Source organism: Myotis daubentonii, chromosome 19 (assembly GCF_963259705.1).
Source record: "Myotis daubentonii chromosome 19, mMyoDau2.1, whole genome shotgun sequence".
Classification (NCBI taxonomy): Eukaryota; Metazoa; Chordata; class Mammalia; order Chiroptera; family Vespertilionidae; genus Myotis; species Myotis daubentonii.
Genome location: NC_081858.1, coordinates 29,102,155 through 29,127,267, shown reverse-complemented (window position 1 = coordinate 29,127,267; position 25,113 = coordinate 29,102,155). Strand labels below are relative to the sequence as shown.

Below are 25,113 nucleotides of genomic sequence, written 5' to 3'. Positions count from 1 at the left end.
CCCAGAATAGCTGCTGTTTGGTTGGAAATAAGCGCCTGTTGCCTCTCTTGTTGGCTTTTTATTCTCCAGTTAATACTCCTCCACTGCTAATGTGTGTACCTGCCTCTCCCCAGAGGCTATCAGCTCCTCACAAGCAGACCGGGCCTGCACCTGGGGGAGGGGGTCTGCACCTGGGGGATGGGGTCTGCACCTGGGGGAGGGGGCCTGCACCTGGGGGAGGGGGCCTGCACCTGGGGGAGGGAGTCTGCACCTGGGGGAGGGGGCCTGCACCTGGGGGAGGGGGTCTGTACCTGGGGGACGGGCCTGCACCCGGGGGAGGGGGTCTGCACCTGGGGGAGGGGGTCTGGGGGACAGGGCCCTGCACTGGGGCTGCCTGAGGACCCTGAAAGCCAATTCTTTTTGCCAACGCAGCAGAGCTCACAGGTGTCCCTGACCGAGTCTCCCTGACCAGCGGCCTCCCCTCGGCCCCCATGGCCGACAGCCCCCCGCCCCCGGTGCTGCCCAGCAGGACCCCTGACGCGGAGGGCGCCCCCCCCCCCCCCAGCTCACCTCCAGCGGCACCACCTGCATGAGGATGGCGAAGTTGGTGAGGTGCGTGCAGCGGCAGACGGAGTAGCCCAGGTCCCCTTCCACCAGGACGCAGCCCTCGTTCGACCAGACGCCTTCCCCGGAGCTGCGGACACGGAGGGTCACAGAGGCGGCCGGCCCGGCCTCGGCGAGAGCGTCCCCGTCCTGAGCTGGCAGAACGCGGCCGCGGGGGTCCGGCCGCAGGGGCCCGAGGGGCCTCCGGGAGAGGAGCAGGTGGGCGGCTCCACCTCAGCCCCTGGGAGGCGCCTGGGCCGTGGGTAACCCAGTGCCCCGGGGGCGGGACACACCGCAGGCGGGGCGCACGGATGCGACAGGACGCGCACCCGCAGGCGGGACACAGGACCCCAGGGCTCAGGGCTCAGGCACGAAACCCAAGGCCATGTTTTCTCCGACCGGAACCACCCGCCCTGTGTCTGTTATTATTACTACCTTCGCCTGAGGACACTTTTTCCATTGACTTTCTTATTACTTATTTTTATTTAAAACATAATATTTTTATTGATTTCAGAGAAGAAGGGAGAGGGAGAGAGAGAAAGAGAGGAACATCCATGATGAGAGAGAGTCATGGATCGGCTGCCTCCTGCACGCCCCCCCGTGGGGATCGAGCCCACACCCTGGGCCTGTGCCCTGACCGGGAATCGAACCCTGACCTCCTGGTTCCTGGGTCGACCCTCAGCCCCTGAGCCGTGCGGCCGGGCTGGCGTTCTGCTTTTAAAAGAGGGACGCACGCGTAGATGCTTGAGTCAGTGCTCACAGTCCACGTCTAGGGATGAAAAGGGGCCTGGGATCCCGTCTCCGCCCAGGGGACAATCTCTCCGAACGGGAGCGAACGCTTCCCTGGACAGACAGACACGGGTGCTTCCCTGGACAGACAGACACGGGCACGCGGCCCACGACGTGCCCCGCGAGCGAGGTCAGCGGCGCGTGAGGAAGACAGAGACGCCCCTCGCGCCCCGAAATGCAAAAGGGGAAACCAGGGAGGGACCCAGGCAACTGCTATTTCCTTGTTTCCGGTCGCTGGAGGGTCACGGATTATCTGAGGCCAAAGGACTGGAACCGTGCGCTGGCTGCCTGACGGCTGCCTGACGGATGACCTGATGCGCGATTGCAGGCACCAGGGCCAGACCTCCAGGTAAAGGAACAGGCACCTCAGGAGTCAACAGTGGAGATTAAAAGGGCATAAAATTTCCCCCCAAATCCTAACGAAGGAAGAAAAAGGAACATAAGAAACAAAGATAGCCCAGCCGGCAGGGCTCAGGGGTTGAGCGTCGACCTAGGAACCAGGAGGTCAGGGTTTGATTCCCGGTCAGGGCACAGGCCCGGGTTGCGGGCTCCATCCCCAGTGGGGGGCGTGCAGGAGGCAGCCGGTCCATGATTCTCTCTTATCATGGATGTTTCTCTCTCTCTCTCCCTCTTCCTTCTTCTCTGAAATCAATAAAAATATATTTAAAAAATAAATAAAAAATAAATGGGGACCCGGATCAGGACGTGGACAAGCGTGGGCCCGCACACCTGGCCCAGGTGCACCCCCAGCCCTGCCCCCGCCCGAGCCTCCCTCTAGGCGGCACCTGTAGTCCAGGAAGGCGCAGTACAGGAACACGCGGTTCGTCTCGTTGATGGCCTCGCGGTACTGCCTGCTCGTCTGAAATGAGAGAATGAGGCGCCCCGTGAGGCCGGGTTCCCAACGCTGAGGCCAGAGCCACACCCCGAGCTGCGAGGCCGCGGGGCTGGGGACTCGCAAAGCCACCGACCGTCCCTCTCACGGGTCAGAGGGCCCAGGGCCCCAGCCTCAGGGCCTTTGCACGCGCTGGGCCCCCCTCTGAACCCTCTTTCCCAGACAACCTGGCTTCCTGCAGGTCTCCGTCCCTCCGAGAGACCCGCCCGCGCAGAGCTGTGCCCCTGCACCCCACGCTCCCCGTGATTCACGTCCTGTCTGGCGAGGACACACGTGGATTTGAGACCCTGTCTCTCCCCCCTCCACCCCCCCAGGCTGAGAGAGGCTTCCCCCACCGTCTGCTCTGCCTCTGTGAGCTCAGACACGGGAGCCCTGCTCTGCAGCCACACAGTCCACAGAAGGTCATCAGCGGGGCAGCCCAGCCGGCGGGCTCAGTGGTTGAGCGTCGACTATGAGCCCGGAGGTCAGGGTTCGATTCCCAGTCGGGGCCCAGGCCCAGGCTGTGGGCTCGATCCCCAGTGAGAGGCGTGCAGGAGGCGGCTGGTCAATGATCCTCTCTCATCATTGACTAGAGGCCTGGAGCACGGATTCGTGCACTGGTGGGGTCCCTCGGCCTGGCCAGTGCCCTCTCGCCATCCGGGACCCCTCGGGGGATGTCGGAGAGCCGGTTTCGGCCCCATCCCCGCAGGCCAGGCCGAGGGACCCACCGGTGCACGCTGGGCCTCTCGTCTGCATGCAAAATCTCTGGTTAATCTCTTCCCGCCCTCCCCCCTCCCCCCTTCCCTCTGAGACTCATCAGTCTGTTCCATGTTTCCATGCCTGTGCGTCGAGCGTCTGCCCCTGGTGGTCAGTGCATAGCTACCGAACAGTCCAACGGTTGGACACTTAGCATCTCAGCTTTTTATACAGATAGATGTTCCTGTCTCTCTCCCCTCTCCCTTCCTCTCTGAAATCAATAAAAACATGTTTAAGGGGAAAAAAAGCCACCAGCAGGGGAAACTGAGGCACAAGAAAACCCACAAAGTCGAAGCTCCAAGCGGGAACCTGGCAGGGACCCATGGCCCGCGGCACGGCGTCTCACGGCCATCACAGCAGGTGTGTGTGTGTGTGTGTGTGTGTGTGTGTGTGTGTGTGTACACACGTGTGTGTGCGCTGCTCAGAGCCGTGAAAGGAATGTTACCGCCGCAGCCAGGCCTGGAGGAGCGGGAGGGAGGCACCGAGAGCTCCGGGCCCTGCCCGCCCCGTGACCTCTTGGCCTCTGGCGGAGGCTGCCGGCCCCACCCTCCACAGCGGCATTTAGAATCCATCCCGACCGCCCAGCTGTGTGTGGTCAGCGGGCGGAGGGCGCTGGCTCCGTGGGCGAGGCCGCGGGCACACCCTCCCGGCCGTGGGAACGCCGTGCTGTCTGTGCTGGAGTTTGCAACCGGAGGGAACAGGCTGGCCAGGCTCCCGGGAGGCTGTTAGAATTCGGGGTGTGGTGTTGCAGGACGAGGGAGCACCTGGTCACCCCCACTTTCCTGGAGAAACTGGGAGGGAGGCATTTCCATCCCGGCCACCCGGGGGGCTGCCCAAATGTCCCAGGGAGCCGGACACTCGCATTTCCATGCAGATGAGGGGTGGGCTGGAAAGGTTATAAAACTCTGATCTATTTTACAGCCCAGTTCCGGGGCTGCCGGGAAGAACACGTCGGATCTGTGGTCTCCAGCTGCTTAACAACCGCGTGAAACATAATGAGCTTTTCCCGGGAAGGCGAGCGATTTCACACAGGAAAGAAGTGGGGATTCGAAACCCCACGGGCACGTTCTGGAATCGTCTAGGGCAGCGGTTCTCAACCTGGGGGTCGCCACCCCTCTGGGGGGTCGAACGACCCTTTCACAGGGGTCACCTATGACCACCGGAAAACACATCTATAATTACACATTGTTTCTGTGATTCATAACTGTGCTTTAATGATGTTCATTTTGGAACAATGACATTGGGGGTCCCCACAGCATGAGGAGCTGTGTTAAAGGGTCGCGGCGTCGGGAAGGTTGAGAACCGCTGCCCTAAGGAGAGGCGTGTGTGGGGGCCCGGGACCCTCGCCCGTGTGGGCGGGGCACCATTTCTGTTCATCTCATTCCACCCCCACCCCGTGCCACTGGTGGCTACTCCCACATTCATAAGTAAACTGGTTTAGCCCCAGTTTCTCCAGGCCTGAGACACCCAGATGCCAGAAAATCCCACTTAAAAAAATATATATTTTTGTTGATTTCAGAGAGGAAGGGAGAGGGACAGAGAGATAGAAACACCAATGAGGAGAGAGAATCATGGATCGGCTGCCTCCTGCCCGCCCCCCAGTGGGGATGGAGCCCGCCACCCAGGCACGGGCCCTGGACCAGAATCGAACCCGGGACCCTTCTGTCGGCAGGCCGACGCTCTATCCACTGAACCACACCAGCCAGGGCCGAATCCCTCCCTTCTTTGAAGGTAGCAGAGCCTGCTGGGAGCCTGACATTCTCTTCCCGCACATTAGAGACGCTTTTTCGAAAGGGTGAGGCCATGACTCTCAGATCTACCCGAGCGCGGATCAAAGACGTGACCGAGCTCCTGAACCAGCGAGCAGCCACGCGGCTCTGACCGCCACCCCGAGGGAAAGCTCAGAGCCCAACGCAGGTGAGGGCCTCGGAGACGCGGCAGCACATCCGCCCGGAGGAGGAGACGGCGGCCGCACAGATGACACCCGCTGGGAGAGGCTCATCGCGGGCTCCGTCTGGTCTCCGGTCTCCCCAGGCAACGTTTCCATTTCAATGTGAGCAGCCAGACGACTGGGAAGGGCGGGGGGTGGGGTGGGGGGGAGGGGGGGGAGGGGGGGGTGGGGTGGGGGCTGCCTCCTGACCTTGAGGGAGACAACGACGTCTTTTTGTCGTTGTTGCTCATCCTCACCCGGGTTTTTAGGGAGCACGGAAGAGAGAGGGAGACACAGGGAAACATCCATGTGAGAGAGACACATCCACTGGTTGCCTCCTGCAGGCGCCCTTCCCACTGGCTGCCCACTCCGCGGCCTGGCCTCTGGGCGCGTCCCCGGGTGAGCGGGGTGGGATGAAGCAGCTGCGAGCAGAGGAGGGGCCCCAGGAAGGAAAAGGCAACGTTCCTCGCAGGCAACGGCCAGATGTGATGGGGGGAGGATGCCAGCGTGGGAGCAGAGCCCGGCCGGCTGCTCAGTGGTGAGCGTCCACCTGTGAACCAGGAGGTCAGGGTTCCATTCCCGGTCGGGGCACATGTGCAGGTTGTGGGCTCCATCCCCAGTGGGGGGCGTGCAGGAGGCGGCCGGTCCATGATTCTCTCTCCTCATGGATGTTTCTATCTCTCTCTCTCCCTCTCCCTTCCTCTCTGAAATCAATTAAAAAAAATTTTTTTAAAGAAAGAGATGCAGGCAACAAAAGCAAGAGCAGAGCCAAGCAGAGGCTGAGCGGGAACGCCAGCGCCGCAGCCCCTTTGGCGACAACATAAATTGCTACAACCTCTCTGAAGGGCAGCTCCGCAGCGCGGATCGATTTTAAAACGTGTCTCTCACCCACAATAGCCGAGGCGGCCCCGGAGCACAAAGCTGGGGGCCGAGGTGGGGGGCGGGGGGTGGGGGGGAGGCTCGGGACCCGTTAGGGAACCCGCCGTGACAAAGCGACGAGCGTGAAGGGGCCGCATCTGGACACGGCGTGCTCGCTTCACTCCCTGATGATGACGCGTCGCCTGGTGTGTGGCAGGGGGCTTGTCCCTCCAGCCTGAGCCAGGCGGCCAGGCAGCACCCGGTTTAAGCAGGAGGTCCCCTCGAAGGAACCCCACTCTGGGCCAGGAAAACCGGGTGCCTCGACCTTGGGCCCCAGGCCCCGTCCATGAGGGAGAGGGACCCACGTGCGTGTCCGCCTCTCTCCCCAGCTCCCGCCCACTCGCCCCTGCTCCGCACACCGGTTTGCCCTCGGACGGACGGACGGACGGACAGGTGAATGCTCCCCACGGGACAAAGCATTTCAACTCAAAAAGAGCCTCCCACGCATCCTCAGAAACGTGGGCGCAACCTTCAAAGGAGACCCCACCACCCCGGGCGGGCGAGCCTGGCTTCCGGGCCTCCATGGCGGCCTCTGGAGTGATGAGCGGGGTTCCCGCCCGCAGGCCCGAAACTCTCTGCTTCAAAAATAACCCGGCAGCCGCCCGGCCTGGCTGCGCTTCAACCCACCTCCCCCTGGTCTCCTGTCCAAGCTGCACCTTCCTGACTCCCCCATGGCGGCCGAGCCCCGCGTCCAGCTGTGGCGGGGAGCTGGAGTGTTTGGGGGAGACGGGCCTTCCCGTCGGGCGGTCACACTGGGGGACGCTCCTGTGACAGGAAAGGGGCCGGCGTGGCTCAGGGGTTGAGCGTCGACCTAGGAACCAGGAGGTCAGGGTTCGATTCCCGGTCAGGGCACATGCCCGGGTTGCAGGCTCGACCCCAGTGTGGGGCGTGCAGGAGGCAGCAGATCCGTGACTCTCTCTCACCATTGATGTTTCTATCTCACTCTCCCTTCCCTTCCTCTCTGACATCAATAAAAACATGAACCAGGTGTACCGGTTAATAATGCAGGTTAATCATTAACCGGTTAATAATGCAGATTTTTTTTCAATCGATGGAGTTACACGTATGCTGATATACATGCGATTTGATATGTGTGCTATTTTGTTGTATGGACAACAAGCTTCAGACCTTCCTATGTCAAATTTTCTGAAGGTGTTAACATCATAGATATTTTTATGCTTAAAAATGTCAAATTTCGTGCCAAGAAAGAGCATTTGCGGGGAATTTTAATTCATTACTTTATTTTGAAGAAAAGTGCTGCTGAAAGTGATCGTATACTTCGGGAAGTTTATGGGGAACATGCTCCGTCTCAAGATATCTGTGAGCGCTGGTTTAAACGCTTTAAAAGTGAGAATTTCGGTGGGAAAGACAAAGAACGTCCAGGTCAACCGAAAAAGATGGAGGACCGACAATGACAAGCATTATTGGGTGGAGATGCGTGTCCAACTCAGAAACAACTCGCAGGAAGATTCAACGTTGCTCAGCAAATGGGAAAGATGTTAAAGGAAGGAAAATGGGTGCCACAGCAACTGAACGAAAGGCAAACGGAAAACCGAAAAGTCATCAGTAAAATGGTGCTTCAACGGCACGAAAGAAAGTCTTTTTTGCATCGAATGGTGACTGGCGATGAGAAGTGGGTTTATTTTGAGAATCCCAAACGCACAAAATCACGGGTTGATCCAGGTCAACCATCCACATTGACCGCAAGGCCAAATCACTTCGGAGAGAAGACACTGCTCTGTGTTTGGTGGGATCGGGAAGGTGTGGTGTATCAGGAGCTGCTAACACCAGGTGAAACCGTTAGTACTGATCGCTACCAACAACAGATAATCAATTTGAACCGCGCTTTCATCGTGAAACGGCCACAATGGGCCAGAAGACACGGCAAAGTAATTTTGCTTTGTGATGAGGCACCATCACACACTTCAAAACCAGCGAAAGACACGTGAAAAGAACCTGCCTGGGAAGTATTAGCCCGCCCGCCGTATGCACCAGCCCTGCTCCTTCCAATGACCACCTGTTCCCATCGACGGCACACGCGCTATCTGAGCGGCACTTCAACACGTATGAAGACGTGGGAAACTGGGTCTCTGAATGGTCGGCCTCAAAACAAGGAAAGTTCTATGGGGACGGTCTCCACCAATCACCTGAAAGATGGGGGATGTGTAGCCAGCGATGGACATGACTTGGAATAAAGCACTTCTGATGTTTCTCTTGAAATTATCGTGTTTTCTTTGATGACAAAATCCACACTTTTAATCCGTTAAAACTAATCCGCATACCAGTTAGAAGTGCGGGTACCGGTTGAAAGTGCGGATTTTGTCATCAAAGAAAACATGATAATTTCAAGAGAAACATCAAAAGTGCTTTATTCAGAGTAATGGCCATCGCTGGCTACACATTCCCCATCTTTCAGGTGATTGGTGGAGACCGTCCCCATAGAACTTTTCTTGTTCTGAGGGAAACCATTCAGAGACCCAGTTTCCCACGTCTTCATACATGTTGCAGTGCCGCTCAGAAAGCGTGTGCGCGGTCGATGGGAACAGGTGGTCATCGGAAGGAGCAGGGCTAGTGCATACGGCGGGCGGGTTCATATAAAAAAATAGCATCCAGGACCGCGGAGACGATGCCCCCGACCTGCCCAGATCCTCCCCGAAGGAGAGGCTCCCAGCTCCTCGCGCCCACAGGCTGGACGCCCTTAACAAGTTCCGCTTCCGAGAAGCGCGGTTTTCCTCTGACGCGGCCTCGCCTGCCTCACGTGAGGCCCCTTGGCTTTCGGGCCTTAGAAAGCCATTCCCTCCACCGCCCTGCAGCCCCGGCCCAGGCCACACGGCCGAGCAGAGCCCTGGGCTCCTGTCCCCAACTCGTCTGCACGTCCCGACTCCGCACGGCTAATTCAGGCTCTGCCCCTGGCGGGATCGTGACAAGCGCAGCGAGATTTTAACCTACGAGGCGAGTTCTGTGTTATTGGTGTCGACAGCGTGAATGCCGTGTGTCCAGACGTGAATTAAACACACACACACACACACACACACACACACACACGGTCACGGAGCGGTCATGGGTGGGGACCTGACTCCCCGTTCTCTCCTGTGTACAGACCGGTGCTCGACCACCGTGCCAAGCACCGGAGTGTCTAACTGCTGAGCTGTACACCTGAAGGCAGTATAAGGTGATATTGAATGTAGACTGTAACTGAGAAACGGAATTAATGTGAGGGTACGATGGGCAGACGGTGTTTGGGAACTCTGTCCTGTTTGGTGATGTTCAAGTTCAAAACCATTTCACATAAAAAGCCAAAACAATAAGTGTATAGAGAGAGGCTGGACCCGGGCGGCCGTACTGGCTAGATTCCACCCACAGATTTATTTTGGTTGACAAGGTTAAAAGCAAATGCGGATTAGCTGCCAACCACACGTCCGGAGGTATAATTTACAGCCCAGAGCGATGGCTTCCCCCAGCGCCAGGAGCTGCAGAATCTCCGAGAGCTGTGCACACACTCGGGCCGCGGGGCCACCGGGCCCCACGCCAACGCAGGCTCCCACGCTCACGCCACCAGCCTGGCCACCGAGCCCCCTCGGACCTCGCCCACACCTTTCAGACTCGGTGCGAGTCGGTTCCAGAATGTGTCCGTGGCTCTGGTTCGGTGGCCCCTCCGCCCTCCCCACTAGGGCCACTTCAACCTCAAACACAGCTCGACCCCCCCCAGCCTTTCCCTGTGGCCGCACACGCTAGATTGCAGACCTGCAGTGTCTCACGGCCACGTTACGAAATCCCAGCGCCAGCCCGGCCTGCGTAGCTCAGTGGTTGAGCATCGACCAAGAGGTCATGGTTCGATTCCAGGTCAGGGCACAGGCCCCAGGTTGTGGGCTCAGTCCCCAGTGTGGGGAGGCCGATCGATGACTCAGCAAAAAAAAAATATAAAAAATCATCAGCACGACTCAGCAAAAACCAATACCACGACTCAACAACAACAACAAAGAAGCATCAGCACGCCTCGCCAAAAATCATCAACTTAACCACTGGCCTGCGATCTGTGGTCAAACGGTTAATGAACTCGCCCCTAATGCCTTGGCAGGCCCAGACCCGATGATTTCTGGGGCCTCATGCGGCCCGCGGGCCGGATGCCCCCACCCCTGCTCTACACAACCACGCCTGGAACCCAAGCAAAGGACAGAAACGAGGGCGGATCCGCCTCAACTCACCAACTTGTGCCTGAGCCGGATGGTGGTCAGCGGGGAGCCCGACAGGTTCTGGGAGAGTGTGGGCGGCGGCACCACCTCCAGGGAGATGAGGTAGCTGGCGGCCGACAGCAGGCAGCTCCTGTAAGCCGCCGCCTCGGCGATCCTGGGCAGGACAGGAAAGATCAGGACCGGGCGGGGCCGGGGCGCAGCACGAAGCCAGGCGTGTGGGAGCCGGGGGCTTCGTGGGGATGATGTTGGATTTCCCACCTTCCGTGCCCGCGTCTCCCTCCTGGGCCCCATGGGCGCTGGCACCCGGGGGCGAGTCCTACGCTCAGTGTTTGAATCCTGCAGCTTGAATTGCGTCGGTCAAAACCTGTTCCCTTGTTCAGCCGGCACAGCTCAGTGGTTGAGCGTTGCTCTGTGAGCCAGGAGGTCACGGTTCTATTCCCGGTCAGGGCACAGGCCCAGGTTGCAGGCTCGATCCCCAGTGGGGGGCATGCAGGAGGCAGTCGATCCGTGATTCTCTCTCATCACTGATGTTTCTCTCTCCCTCTCCCTTCCTCTCTGACATCAATAAAAGTATTTTTTTAAAAAAATAATCCAGTTAACTAAAACTACGTGCTCACAGTGAGATCGGCACCAGCGCCCCTGACCCACAGGAGGACACAGACACACACACACACGCACACACTCACATGCACACACACGCGCACACACACACACACACGCACACACGCTGCCTCTGGCCGTATGGCCCAGACGCTCACCGCGTGCGGTCCGGCCGGATGTTGCTCAGGTAGCGGTGCATCGTGTGGTAGAGCAGCCCCACGATGGTGGTCCAGGCTGCAGGAGGGCAGAGGCCGCGGCCCCGTCAGCATCCGGGCGAGCGAGCAGGAGGAACACGCAGCCCCCGCCAGGCCCCCTCGCCCGACAGGCAGACCCTCGCCTGAGAGCCAGGGGAGGAGAGAGCGAGGGGCCCTCCTGGGTTCTAACCCTCCCACTGTCCCTGCCTCCCCGCTGCTCCTGAGCCGCGGCCAGACCTGGGGACGCTGGGGCCCCGGAGGCCAGAGGCCAGGATGCCCCGAGGGCCGCGCAGGCGTCACCAGCCGCCGCCCTGGGGGGTGGGCAGCGTTTGCCGCCTGCACACCGACGGCACCCGGGCCATCACCCGCTGTCCTCCCTGCGGCGGCCGGGCCCGCCTCCCTCCCAGGGCTCCCCGGGAACGGCGTCCTGCTTTCCACCCATTCCCTCCGCTCGCTGGGGGCTGCTCAGGGGGCCTCCTGAGCTCTTGGGGGGGGGGGTTTGCTGAGACGTGAACACTTCAGGGGTCCCAGGCTGGAGGCGTGGACTTGCAGTCAGGTAATGAGGGAGCCTTCCGGGAACTTCCCAGGGTGCACCTCGAGCTCCCAGGACAGAGCGGCTCCCAGGGGAGACCACGGTGCCCCCCCCCCGCCCCCAGGGGCCCCAGGCACCCACCGTGGCTGCGGAAGGCCTCCTGGGGGATCTCGATGTAGTTGTGGCCCTGGGCCGGGAAGCGGTAGTGGGAGGAGTTCAGGGCCCTGGGCAGGAGCTTGGCCACGGAGAACTCTGCGGGGAGGGAGGGGGTGCGGGGGACGGGGGGGGGGGGTGCGGTCAGCGCCTCTGCGGGCAGGGCCGGGGGGACCCACCTGCTCTGGCGTTTTGTAACAGAACGCGCTCTGGGGGTGCAATCCCTGTTAAAAGCAAGGACCTGACACCCTGGAGTCTCAGGGAAGGAACCACAGTCACGTGGCTCAGGTGTCCATCCCGCCACGCGTGGGGCACTCTGGGTCTGAGGCCACTCCTCCCGCATCTCCGCCCGCCCGTCCCGCCCGTCCCGCCCCCCCACCTTCCCCACCACCTGCCCCACCGCCCGTCCCCACAGCCACCCCCAGGCACCTGCCACGGAGGAGGAGCCCACGATGGCGACCTGCGGTTCGCTGGCCTGCAGGTTGGAGGAGATGTGGCTCATGACCACGTCCACGGTCTCGATCAGGCCCAGCACCACGGCGTTGTCCTGGCAACGACACGGGGAGCTCGCTCAGAATCTCGGGACCGACGCCCCAGACACCCCAGACGCCCCAGACGCCCCAGACGCCCCAGACCAAGCTCACACGCGTGCTCCGCGGACATGGGTCCGAGGGAGGAGACACTAGAGCCGGCCGGGCCTGAGGTCCATGGTGGCCCGTGTGCTGGGGCCGAGCGTCACGGCTGCCTGAGGTGGGGGGTGGAGTGGGGCGCGCCAGGCGACGTCCCCCGGAAACCATGAACCTGGGGCTGGGCCTTTTTCTTCTTATTTTTTTGTTTTGAATCCTCACCGAGGAAATGCGTTTCCCATTGATTTTCAGAGAGAGCGGGAGGGAGAGGGAGCGACAGAGACGCCGCGGCCAGAGGCACATCGATGGGCCGCCTCCCGCCTGCCCCCGGCCAGCACCCAAGATGGAGCCTGCAGCCGAGGTCCGTGCCCCTGGACCGCACTCGAACCCGGGACCCTGCGGTCCGCAGGCCGATGCTCCACCCACTGAGCCACCCGGCCAGGGCGAGGCATCGTCCTGATGGACGCGCGTGGGGCCGTCTTTGGGGGGGGACAGAGGCCCCCGGGCGGCGCTCTCACCTCCGACACGGCCGTCGAGCTGGGCAGCAGCACCTCCCCCACCGCCTTCAGGAACGTCTGAGGGACAGAAGGACCCGCTCAGCTCGCGGCCTCCAGCCAGACGCCAGGGGGCCGGCGGCAGCGTTGGGGCGATGACGTCCACGGCCCGGCCCCCCCCCCGAACGCGGCTCCCGCTCCGCCTGGCTGCTGGGGACACGCTGAGGCCCCGGCTTTACTGTCAGAGCTCCGTGCGCTGAGCTCTGTGTCGGCCGGACCAAGCCCCGGTGTCCCCCGCGCCCTGGCAGCCGCCCCGTCTCCCATCCGTCCCCCCTCTCCCCCCAACTTCCCCTCTCCCCTCCCCCCCTCTCCCCCGTCTCCCCATCTCCCTGGGCCCCGGAGGCCAGGCCTCACCTCCGTCAGGTTCCGTGCGGTTTCCGCCGACAGGGACTTGGCGGGCAGGCTGAGCGACAGGTTCTGGAGGGAACTCAGGGCAGCGCCCGGGCTCTGGACGCGCCCCCTCTCCTCCTCCAGGCCGGTGATGATGGGCTGGTAGGCACCGGTGGGCACCTGAGAAAGAGAAGCCAGCCCGGCCGGCTCAGCGGTCAGGCGTCCACCCGGGAACCGGGGAGGTCAGGGTTCGATTCCCGGCAGCTGTGGGTTCAGTCCCCACCAGCGGGGGGCGGGCAGGAGGCAGCCGATCCACGATTCTCTCTCATCGTTGACGTCTCTCTCCCTCTCCCTTCCTCTCTGAAACCAACAAAAATATATATTTTTAAAAATGCCAGACGGGACGGTTTTGGTGTGAATGGACCCTGTCCTCTAACGGGGGTTCGGGGGAAGCCGGGTCTGAGGCCGCGGCCTCCCCACAAGCTCCCGGCGCCCCCCCTCTCCCCCCCAGCCACGCCCCCCCTCCCCCCCCCCCCCCCCGCCCCGGGCCGTCCTGCCTCTCGAGTCCTCGGCCTGGAGGCGGCAGCCGCACCAGCAGAGCTTTCTCCCCGTGATCTCGGCCCAGCTCAGCCCACGTCGGCGTCCCCCCCACCTGCTGCGTCCCCCCAGACCCTGCGCAGCCCCCCCACCTGCTGCGTCCCCCCAGACCCCGCGCGGCCCCAACAGGAGGGGCGTGTGCCGTCTGCTCACCAGGCTGCTGGCCGGGGGCGTCGCGGGGAGGCTCGGGGCTGTGGACAGCCAGACGTGCTTCCCTGGGGAACACGGGGAGGACGTGAGGACCACACGGCACCTCGGCGCCAGGCTGGGCCCGCGGCGAGGTAGGCTCTGAGGGGGGAGGGATTGCGGGGGGGGGGAGGGGGCTGGCAGATGAGCTGCGGGGGGGATGGGGGGTGGGGGCGGGGTCTGTACACGTCTCTGGGTCCCGCACCCGCCCTGCAAATCGCCGTGTGGAGGGGATTTTACACAAGCTGTTCACACGCTCAGGTAAGGAACAGCCCGGCCGGTGTGGCCCAGTGGGTAGAGCGTCGGCCTGCGGACTGAAGGGTCCCGGGTTCGATTCCCCAGCAGGGCACAGGCCCGGACTGTGGGCTCGATCCCCAGTGGGGGGCGAGCAGGCGGCAGCCGATCCGTGATTCTCTCTCATCGTTGATGCTTCTCTCTCTCCCTCTCCCTTCTCTGAGATCCATAGAAAGATATTTAATAAATAAATAAATAACCACTAGAAGGAGACTTCACTCGCGTCCGGACAAGTTAGATGCTGATCCCAGGGACAGGGACGAGCACCTTCCCTCCCAGACGGAGGCAGGGGGGCCCCAGAAAGTGGGGGGCCCCGTCCTCCCCAACGGTTCTGTTATGCTTTATAGTCAGGACTCCATTTGGGTAATTTTAAATAGGGTCAGGGTCAGGGGTCAGGGTTAGGGTTAGGGTCAGGGTCAGGGTTAGGACTAGGGTTAGGGTTAGGGTCAGGGTTAGTGTTAGTGTTAGAGTTAGGGGTTAGGGGTTAGGGTCAGGGTTAGGGTCAGGGTTAGGGTCAGGGTTAGGGTCAGGGTCAGGGTCAGGGTCAGGTTCAGGGTTAGGGTTAGGGTTAGTGTTAGAGTTAGGGGTTAGGGGTTAGGGTCAGGGTTAGGGTCAGGGTTAGTGTTAGTGTTAGAGTTAGGGGTTAGGGGTTAGGGTCAGGGTTAGGGTCAGGGTTAGGGTCAGGGTCAGGGTCAGGGTCAGGGTCAGGGTTAGGGTTAGGGTTAGTGTTAGAGTTAGGGGTTAGGGGTTAGGGTCAGGGTTAGGGTCAGGGTTAGTGTTAGGGTTAGAGTTAGGGGTTAGGGTCAGGGTTAGGGTCAGGGTTAGGGTCAGGGTTAGGGTCAGGGTCAGGGTCAGGGTCAGGGTTAGGGTTAGGGTTAGGGTCAGGGTCAGGGTTAGGGCTAGGGTTAGGGTCAGGGTTAGTGTTAGTGTTAGAGTTAGGGGTTAGGGGTTAGGGTCAGGGTTAGGGTCAGGGTTAGGGTGGGGAGAAGAGGCGCGCTGGGGAGGGGTGGAAACTCAGGCCCCCCCACCAGCCATGCCCCCCCCCCCCCGCACTGACCCACGGCAGCGGTGAAGTACATGGCCACCTCCTCAGGGCTCAGCGCCCGCTCCCAGACAATGAACTCGTCGAAAGCTCCGACCTCGTAGCCCCGGGGCTGGTCCTGCTCGGAGCTGATGACCAGGTTGGCGCTGGGCTCGCCGTAGGCGGGAGATGCCTTCCCGCTGGGGTCCCAGGTGCTCAGGGAGCCGTTGACGTAGACCTTCAGGCCGTCCTCCGGCTTCCAGGTGAACAGGACGTGGGTCCAGTGGGGCCCTGCGGGCGGAGGGCGGAGGGCGGGGCTGAGCGCGGGGAGCAGCGCCCAGCCTCCTCCGGTCGTAGGCGCAGCCCCTTTCCCACACGGTGGGTCCCCGTCCCCTGGGGCACGTCCTCGTGTCGCTCTGACCCACTGCCCAAGCCCCGGACGCAGTTCAGAGAGACCCTGTTCTACTTCAAATTAAAGTGAAATATTTGCCCGGCCGGCGTGGCTCAGTGGTGAGCGTCGACCTATAAACCAGGAGGTCACGGTTCGATTCCCGGTCAGGGCACAGCCCAGGTTGTGGGCTCCGTCCCCAGTGGGGGGCGTGCAGGAGGCAGCCGGTCCATGACTCTCTCTCATCACTGATGTTTCTCTCTCTCCCTCTCCCTTCCTCTCTGACATCAATAAAAACATATTTTAAAAAAGAAAGTGGGAGTCCACAGAGAGAACATGTGGGTCTCTCCACACGCGCCCCTCCCACCCCCCCCGCCCCCCCGCCCCAGGCTGCCCTCCCTCTGAGGTCTTCCCAGCAACCCTCTAGGGAAGGGGTTCCCTGCCAGGCTCCTCGGCTCCTGTCGTGGGGAAGGTCTCCCCGGGCCCCCGGGCGACGGCGCCCTCACCTGGCGGGCTGAAGGTGGCCTCCCACGTCCTGGAGTTGTCCCGCGTGTACAGCTCCACGGAGCCCCGGCCGCGGCTGGAGCAGACCTTGAACCCGTCGGAGACGACCTGCCCCGCGTAGGCCGAGGGCCTGGGCCGGGACTGCTCCCCGTGTGTCTTCCAGAAGAAAGAAAAGGTGACCCCTGGCGAAGGCAGAGGCGGGGCCTTAACCTCCTTCCACAGACAGAAGCAACAGCGATGTTCCCCGAGGGCTCACCGAGCACCGGGTGCTCCCCCAGGAGTTTCCAACGACTTCTCTCCTCCTGACTGTCCCAGCAAACCCATTTCACAGATGGAGAGACCGAGGCCACGGGCCCCCGCTGGCTTGTCGCCGAGTCCGTTTCACCCACAGAAGCTGCTCTGAACCCCAGGCTGCTTCCATTTAAATATCCATCCAGCCCTGGCCGGTGTGGCTCAGTGGATAGAGCGCCGGCCTGCGGACGGAAGGGTCCCGGGTTGGATTCCCCGTCAGGGCACAGGCCCGGGCTGTGGGCTCGATCCCCAGCGGGGGGCGTGCAGGAGGCGGCCGATCCACGATGTTCTCATCATCGATGTTTCTCTCCCTCCCCCTTCCTCTCTGAAATCAGTACAAATATATAAAAAAAAACACAAATACGGCCACTGACCTTCGGGGCCGCACTGGGCAGGGTTGCTGACGCAGGAGGCCTTGTAGCGCCCGTAGAGGAGCAGTGTGACGCCCTTCTGCTCCCGGAGGTAGATGCCCTTGCCTGCCTTGCCCTCCACGAGGTCTGGGGAGAAGGGCATGGGCTGTCAGCGGCTCCTGAGGCCGGGAGCCCAGGGGCGCTTCCCACTGGCAGCCCACCAACACACTAGGTGCCGTTCATGTTTATAAGGGAACTGGAGGCCTGGTGCACGGATTCGTGCACCCGTGGGGTCCCTCGGCCTGGCCTGCGCCCTCTCGCAATCCGGGACCCCTCGGGGGATGTTGGACTGCCGGCTTCGGCCCCATCCCCGCAGGCAGGCCAAGGGACCCCACTGGTGCACGAATCCACGCACCGGGCCTCTAGTTTGCATGTAGGATCTTTGGTTAATCTCTTCCCGCCCTCCCCCCTCCCCCCTTCCCTCTGAGATTCATCAGTCTGTTCCATGTTTCCAAGCCTGTGCATTGAGCGCCTGCCCCCTGGTGGTCAGTGTGTGTCATAGCTACTGGTTGAATAGTTGTTTAGGCTTTTATATATCTAGACTAGATGTCTCTACTAGTACGTACTGCTATGGGATATTCGTATCAGCCTTAATGCATATTTCGGCATTAATCATTAAATTATCAATGGTCTATAAGCTGATGTGAATAGTAAATAATAAATTAATATCCATTGCCCGGCCGGCGTGGCTCAGTGGTTGAGTGTCAACCTGTGAACCAGGAGGTCACAGTTCCATTCTGGGTCAGGGCACAGGCCCCAGTTACAGGCTCGATCCCCAGTAGGGGCTGTGCAGGAGGCAGCCAATCCATGATTCTCTTATCATGGATGTTTCTCTCTCTCTCCTTCTCCCTTCCTCTCTGAAATCAATGAAAATATATTTTAAAACACACACACACACAAAACAAAAAACAATGAAAACGGCTAACACAACAATAGCCGTCTGGTGTGAATGAATCTATATATATATATATATATATATATTCAGATCCGCAAAAAAATCTATTTAGGGGTGTTTTGCAGAATTTTCATAATTAGCCCATGGAGAAGGTTGCGCACCGCTGGCTGACAGAGTCGATAAGCGAGGGCTGTAAAAGCCGGAGCAATCAGGCCTTTGCAATTCACGGGGTCAAAGTCGCCTTGACACCTCCCCTGCGCTCGGCCATGTGCCTGAGGGGTCGCCGAATGCGGCTGCGGGAAGCCCTCAGCCGGACTGGCCGGGGGCCAGGTTGATGCTGGAAGCCAAACACCTCCCAGCTGGGCGAGCAATGGTCACGCGATAAAAAGAGATCAGCCCCGGCTGGGGTGGCTCAGGGTGGAGCGCTGGCCTGTGGACGGAAGGGTCCCGGGTTCGATTCCCGGTCAGGGCACCTGCCTGGGTTGTGGGCTCGATCCCCACTGTGGGGTGTGCAGGAGGCATGCACGACTCTCTCTCATCAGTGATGTTTCTATCTCTCCCTCTCCCTTCCTCTCTGAAATCAATAAAAAGGAGGGGAAAAAGACCGCAAGTCTTTTCTTAAAAAAAAAGAAAAAAAAGGCGGGGAGATCAGAGTGCGGCCCCAGGTTATGGGGCCGACGTCCAGCAGATTGGCCGTCACCCCCTCGCTCTGCGCCGCGTAGGGACGCGTGGAGCGTGGGAGTTATTAGAGAAGATCGTTTCTCCCTGACAGCAGCGGGCGTGTGTTTTATAACACGGTTTCTAATGATTTAAAAAATTCCAGTAACAGATAAGATAACCGTTTCCCCGTGACACGGGCGGGTGTGCGCTGCATAACACAGCGTCTAACGATTTAACAAAGAATCCAGCGAAGAAAAGCGATGTTTAATGTTGGCGAGAGGCCGCGTGTTTTACGGGGCTTTTAACATCCTCCCCCCAAGAGCACAAGCCCGAGAAGAATCCAAACAGTCTCTATTTTTAGAGCCTCCGTCCTGGGTCTGTTCTGTGCTGGAAAGGAGCAGACGGTTCGGAAGAGCCTGGCCCTGCCGGGCGGGTGTGGCTCGGGGGTTCAGCCTCGGCCTGTGAACCAGGGGGTCACGGGGGCTCGATTCCCGTCAGGGCACAGGCCCGGGTCGCGAGCCCATCCCCAGTGGGGGGCGTGCAGGAGGCAGCCGGTCCACGATGCTCTCTCATCACGGATGTTTCTCTTTCTTCTCCCTCTCCCTTCCGCTCGGAAATCCATAAAAACATATTGAAAAAACCCACAGAAACCCCGGGTCTCCTCCTTTCCTGGGCGTCGGCGTGCCCGCCCGCTCGCTGTGACAGAGAATTCACATGGAACCGCACACCCGGGGGCGCCCGCGGCGGGCGGACGGGGCGCGTGCTCACCTATGGTCGCAGAGGCATTGGAGTAGGCAGAGTCATTGGTGGGCACAAAGGTAGCGTTATGGGAAGGGGGCACGGTGAGGTTGCGGGCTCGCCATGCTGGGTGGGCAACAAAAGGAAGAAAGCACAACAGATGAGTGACACGCAACACAGAGCCACGGGCACATCTCTCAGCGGCTCCCCGTCCGGGCAGGGTGCTCCCCTCGCCGCGGGAGCCCTCTCGGACCACCCCCCCTTGCTGTGTAGCCGCAGGACGGCTCACGACGGGCCCCGGAGCGCCGTGGCCACAGGTGAGGCCACAGGACGAGGCCACGGATGAGGCCACGGAACCTGGCCACACACTGGCCCAGTGAGCGGGCTCCACGCCCACCTGGACATCCCGTTGAGAGAGATGACCTTGAGCTCGCCACTGGAGGATGGACGGTGATGATGGCACAGGACGGGTGGGACAGAGACACGGCGTGGAGACAGGGACATGATATGAAGACACGTGCACACACGACAGAGGAGCCAGCCACGGAGACCAACGCTGCCTGTCCACGGAGGTTTCCCCCCACAGCCGGGCTGTCCCGGCTCGCTCTGCAGGGTTTCCTCAGCCGATGGGAAGGGGCCTGCACCGCCTGGTGCCATAAACCACGGGCTCGGCACGGCCTGCAGGGAGCCCTTCATCGCCCGCGTGGCTCGGGGCGAACGTCTACACGGAGACGTTATGGGGATGGAGGCGTCGGGAGCCACGGTCACAGACTGTGTGTGTCTGAGGGATGACGTCCTCTCACAAGAAGGGTTTTTATGGATGAGAGTTTTCCAAACACCGAAAGGGGCTGATTGAGCCCGGCCAGCGTGGCTCAGTGGTGAGCATCGACCTAAGGACCCGGAGCTCATGGTTCAATTCCCGGTCAGGGCCCAGGCCCGGGTTGCGGGCTCCATCCCCAGTGGGGGCCGTGCAGGAGGCAGCCGGTCCATGGTTCTCTCTCACCATTGATGTTCCTCTCTCTCCCTCTCCCTCCCTCTCTGAAATCAATAAAAACATTTAAAAAATAGAATAAAAGTTCTGATTAGAAAAGAAAGCGCTCAGGAATGTCGGGGCGTCTCCTGGCAGAGGTCCGGATCGAGTCAGAAGGAGACGCTTTCCCTGAAGGTGGGTGCGTCCGGGAGGGGCAGGTGGGTGGGGGTGCACGTCGACCTTTGAACCGGGAGGTCGCAGTTTGCTTTCCACGGGGGAGGTGCTCTGATGCGGGGACCAGCTGATTGGCAGGCGGGGGCACCTTTGCGGAGCGAGACCGTGCGGCGAACACGCCAGCCCGTCCGGGTGGGCACAGCCCTCGGTGCGTCACAGCTGGGCCCCCCCGTGACGGGCACTGAGGTGACCCAGTCCCGAGTCCCGAGGCGATGGACCCGCCTACAGCTTCACCCTCGAGACGCAGCGTCTGGCTCCCGGCCGCCAGGGAGCGTACGCCGGCATGTTCTGAACCGATTCCGACCTTCGGGCACCCAAGTCCCTACTCTCTGGTCTGCTGCTTTGCAAGAGCGACGAGTAGGGGCGGCCACACGTCCCGGCGGCCACGCACCTGCTGCCCCCGCGTCTCTCCCACGGCCCCGCCCCGCCCCGTGCCCTCCCTGGCGCCCTTGCGTACCTCCAGCCGTTTCCTGCAGCTCATGGATGCCGTCCACATGCTCCAGGGGCCAGTAGTGGGAGGCAGTGAGCAAGACCTTGAACCCTGGGGACAAAGGACAAGGCGTCAGCTCTGCACTGGGGATACACTCAATGCCCTCTCTTGCTTTTTATTATTTTTAACCTATTTTTATGGATGTCAGCGAGGAAGGGAGAGGGAGAGAGAGAAACATCAGAGAGGAGAGAGAATCATGGACTGGCTGCCTCCTGCACACCCCTCACTGGGGATGGAGCCCGCAACCCGGGGCTGGGCCCTGACCGGGAATCGAACCCTGACCTCCCGGTTCATAGGTGGATGCTCAGCCCCTGAGCCAGGCCGCCGGGCCAGTTGCTTTTCTCTCACCTTCCTGGTGATCGCGGGGACCGTCGCCGGAGGGGCCGCCCCGTCCAGTCCCACACTCGACAGAGGTCCCCCCTGACCCCCTCCGGCTGGCTCCCTGGGCCGCTCCCCAGAAGTGCAGGACCGGCCGATGACTAAACGCTGATCAGACGGCCTAACGTCTGCCCGGCCCCAGCGCGGAGAACTAGTGACCCGTGTGCTCATCCCGCAATAAACGTTTTGAAAGGGAAGATAATGGGACCGTTAGTTTCAGACGCTGTGTGCTCATAACCAACACGGAGAAAAAAAACAGAAAACCATGACAAATGAGAAAAGAATTTAGCGAGTGAGAAGCCGTTACAAACAATGAAGGAATGCAGCGCGGAGGCGGGCAGATGGCCTCTGCGGCCCTCGCCGGCTCCCTGGACTCCAGCGGCTGCGCTGGACACCACGGCGGGAGCGCGCAGGTGCGAGCGCGTCCAACAGAGAAAACACGCGCGGCCCGGCCGGCGGGGCTCAGCGGCTGAGCGTCGGCCTGGGAACCGGGGGGGTCAGGGTTCGAATCCCGGTCGGGGCACAGGCCCGGGTTGTGGGCTGGATCTCCACCAGTGGGGGGCGTGCGGGAGGCAGCCGGTCCGTGATTCTCTCTCCTCATGGACGTTTCTCTCTCTCTCTTTCTCTCCCTCTCCCTTCCTCTCTCTGAAATAAATTTAAAAATATATATTATTTTTTTAAAAAAAAAGAAAAATAAATAAATAAGCAAGAAAAACGAGGGAAATCTGGCGAGGGCAGGAGAGGATGAGGGTAAAGCCGGCCGATAAAGACGACCGGGGGCGGGCACCGAGGGCACAGGCCGTGGGAAAACGCCCGCAAACTCCCCCGAGGGCCTGCGGAGAGTAATTGCGATTGAGGGCGCATTTCAAATCGGAGGAGACACGGCGTTGGTCCGAGGCCTGAGAACCATCAGCCACGCACAGACCTCGCTCTCCGCTAGCGACATCTAACGGATCGACGCTTAAATGTAACAAAACAGAGACGCTTCGCAGGCAAACGGGCGTAGATTCGACAACGGACATTTTTTAAAGTCGGCGCCGAGCCACACGGGACGGGGGGTTGCCACGGTCACGTGACACACGGGGCGGCCGCGGACCGGTTGCTGTTTCCGTGTGGCGCACACACAACAGGAATGAAGCTCCCACTATGTGAAGAAGGTTTCCACCGAAAGGACGTGGGGAAAAGGACATAAGCAAAGATAAAGATAAAATGCCCATTATTTTTTAATACGTGAAAAGGCGCTGCCCTGGCCGGTGTGGCTCAGTGGCTAGAGCGTCGGCCCTCGGACTGAAGGGTCCCGGGTTCGATTCCAGTCGAGGGCATGGACCTCGGTCGCGGGCTCTTCCCCGGCCCTGGTCGTGCAGGAGGCAGCCCACCGAGGGGTCTCTCTCTCATCGATGTTTCCCTCTCTGGGTCGCTCCCTTCCCTCCCACACTCTCTCTAAAAAGGAAATAAAATAAATCGATGGAAAAACTATCCTCCTTAGTTTACTGGGAGGCCTAACCAGTACATATAACACGCGTCTCCGTCCTCCTGTCGCCGGCCGCCTTGTCTGACCTCTGGCTCCTCCTCTGGCCGAGGGCGAACAGCCTGGCTTGGTTCTCAGCTCCTCGGGGAGAAGGAGGCGGGAAAGGCGAGAACATCTGCTGCGGGCGGAGCAGCTGGCGCCTCCAGAGGCCTCCTCCTCGCCCCGTCCTCTGTCGCTTCCTCCCCACGAGGCGACACGGGGAGGGTGTCTCAGCCGCGTGTCCTCTCTCTGCCCGGACGCTGGGCCGGTCTCTGCCCCCCTCCCAGCAGCGATTGAGGTAGAACTCGAGGACGAAGGACGGGTGGCCACACCCCTCTCACGCCGATAAGTCGGGGCGTGACACCCGCTCGGCCTGCGTCACCGCCCGCAGGAGACGAGTCCCAGCAGCTCTGACTCACCCCCGGGTCCCGCGCCCACCCCGCCCACGGGCTCCGTCCACAGACCCGCTCAGTCCCGGGGCAGGACCCACAGCCCCTGGTTGTCAGAGAGTCGCCCCTGAGGTGGCAGGTGGGGTGGCTCACGGAGTAACGGGGTGGGGGAGGGGGGCGCCCGCCAGGCCCCCGCAGCTCCGAGATGCAGGCCTGCCTCCCAGGGTGTGGGGACACTCGTGTGGGGACACTCGTGTGGGGTTCCTCCCACCACACACAGGCCGGCCAGGGAGCCAACGGGGGACGCGGCCACACGCCTACCCTGGCTGCTCACGCGGGCCTCCCGTCCGTGCGCCTGAGCCTCCCCGTCTGCATGGGTGGCCCCACCTTCCCGCGAAGCTGTTTGCCTGTCCCCCCAATGCCCCGGAAAGCCTCGTCAAACAGCATCTAGGCCGAGGACTCACACAGCAAAGGATGGGGGGGCGGTGCGCCCTGGCCGGTGTGGCTCAGTGGATAGCACATCGGCCTGTGGACTGAAGGGTCCCGGGTCCATTCCCGGTCAGGGCACAGGCCTGGGTTGCGGGCTCGATCCCCAGTGGGGGGCGTGCAGGAGGCAGCCGATCCGTGATTCTCTCTCATCATGGATGTTCCTCTCTCTCTCCCTCTCCCTTCCTCTCTGAAATCAGTAAAAATATGTTTTTTTTTAAAAAGGATGGGGTGGGGGGCCGCCTGGGGGCTGGGGCTCCTCCCACTGCTCCGCCACCTCCCGGGGCTGCAGGCACCACGCGCCCGGGCCCAGGGCAGGGCTGAGGCTCTGAGTCCCCCACGTGGGTCCGCACTGGACACACGTCGTGCGAGACAGACAGACAGACGGACAGACCTGCTGGGCCTGAGGACGCTCCGTGTCCTGAGTCACAGGTTTCGAGTGACCCAGAGCAGGAGGCTCTGGCGTGGAGACCCCGCCTCTCCCGCCGCAGCTCGGGCCTCGGAGGTCGGACCTCGGGGACGAGAACGGCGACCAGGCCCTGCCCGTGTGGCCCAGTGGGAAGAGCGTCGGCCTGTGGACCGAAGGGTCCCGGGTTCGATTCCGGTCAAGGGCATGCACCTGGGTTGCAGGCTCCTCCCCGGCCCAGGCCCTGCAGGAGGCAGCCCATAGATGTTTCTCTCCGTCTCTCCCTCTCTCTTCCACTCGCCCTGAAAATCCACGGAGAGAGATCCCCGGGTGAGGATCAGCAACAACAACAAAGAGAACGGCGACCGGGAGGGCCGCCCCGACCTCCTCACAGACAGACAGACAGACAGACGGCGCCCCAGCGCCCGCGAGGCAGGGCGAGCAGGTAGCGCCGGGACCGGACGAGAAGGAAGCTCCTTACCTGGATGGGCCTGCGAGCTGGACAGGGCCGGGCGCACCTGCACACAGAACACAGCAGCGTCAGCCGCGGCCGCCCCGCGAGCCAGCCCGTCCCAGCGCCCGTCCCAGCGCCCGGGTCCCAGCGCCCGTCCCAGCGCCCGGGTCCCAGCGCCCGGGTCCCAGCGCCCGGGTCCCAGCGCCCGCCTGGGACGTTACCTGGAAACTGCAGCAAAGGAGCAGCAGCCAGGAGGGCCAGCGGGGCGGGGAACGCGGCGGCTCCCTCATGGCGCCCGAGGATGAGTGGGGACTGGGCCTTCAGCGGCCGCGCCCCGGGCAGAGGGACGCTGTCCCAGGTTCTTGAAAGCAGAGAGCGATCCGTGTCTGTCCCGCACGCCGGGGGATCCTCCGGACTGACGGATGGACGCACGTCGCAGAGACCGCGGCCGGCGGCGGGGATGCGGAGGAGCCGCTCCGACAGCAGACGTCGTTGGCCGAGGGCAGGCGCTCGGCCGGCTCAGCCCGCAGCCTTCATGCCTCCGTCCGGGTCTGAGCCGACGGCCCTCCTCCCCGACGGTGGGACCGAGGACCACGGAACCTTTGTCCCCCGCTCGCCCGCCAGGTCCTCCGGGTCTGACCTCGTCCGCGGCTCCCGGGGTGGAGGGAGGCAGTGGTGTCAGGCTGCTCCTCAAACTTTGTTCTGGTCTGTCCGCTATTTATATCCCGGCTGCCCCTCCTTCCTGGGTCCTAGCTCCGTCCGCTCCGCAGGACGCTGGGCGGGAGGC

The 25,113-nt window shown here is 61.7% G+C and overlaps 1 protein-coding gene across 2 annotated transcripts in view; it reads right to left on the bottom strand.

Moving 5' to 3' along the window:
- ADGRD1 (adhesion G protein-coupled receptor D1) overlaps positions 1-24,738 on the bottom strand; it is a 36,031-nt gene extending 11,293 nt beyond the window's left edge. The window contains exons 1-16 of one of the 2 annotated variants that reach the window (XM_059677013.1): positions 24,548-24,738; positions 24,354-24,390; positions 20,674-20,757; positions 19,043-19,138; positions 16,684-16,806; positions 16,021-16,200; positions 15,163-15,417; positions 13,779-13,840; positions 13,053-13,208; positions 12,663-12,719; positions 11,948-12,065; positions 11,507-11,617; positions 10,798-10,873; positions 10,052-10,193; positions 2,157-2,230; positions 550-673 (exon numbers count right to left, since the gene is read on the bottom strand). In XM_059677013.1, coding sequence (XP_059532996.1) covers positions 550-673; positions 2,157-2,230; positions 10,052-10,193; positions 10,798-10,873; positions 11,507-11,617; positions 11,948-12,065; positions 12,663-12,719; positions 13,053-13,208; positions 13,779-13,840; positions 15,163-15,417; positions 16,021-16,200; positions 16,684-16,806; positions 19,043-19,138; positions 20,674-20,757; positions 24,354-24,390; positions 24,548-24,616 — 1,764 coding nt within the window. In that variant the 5' untranslated portion in view covers positions 24,617-24,738. The remainder of the gene's footprint in view (positions 1-549; positions 674-2,156; positions 2,231-10,051; positions 10,194-10,797; positions 10,874-11,506; positions 11,618-11,947; positions 12,066-12,662; positions 12,720-13,052; positions 13,209-13,778; positions 13,841-15,162; positions 15,418-16,020; positions 16,201-16,683; positions 16,807-19,042; positions 19,139-20,673; positions 20,758-24,353; positions 24,391-24,547) is intronic. The other variant, XM_059677014.1, reaches the window with a different exon arrangement.
- Between the last annotated feature and the right edge of the window lie 375 nt (positions 24,739-25,113).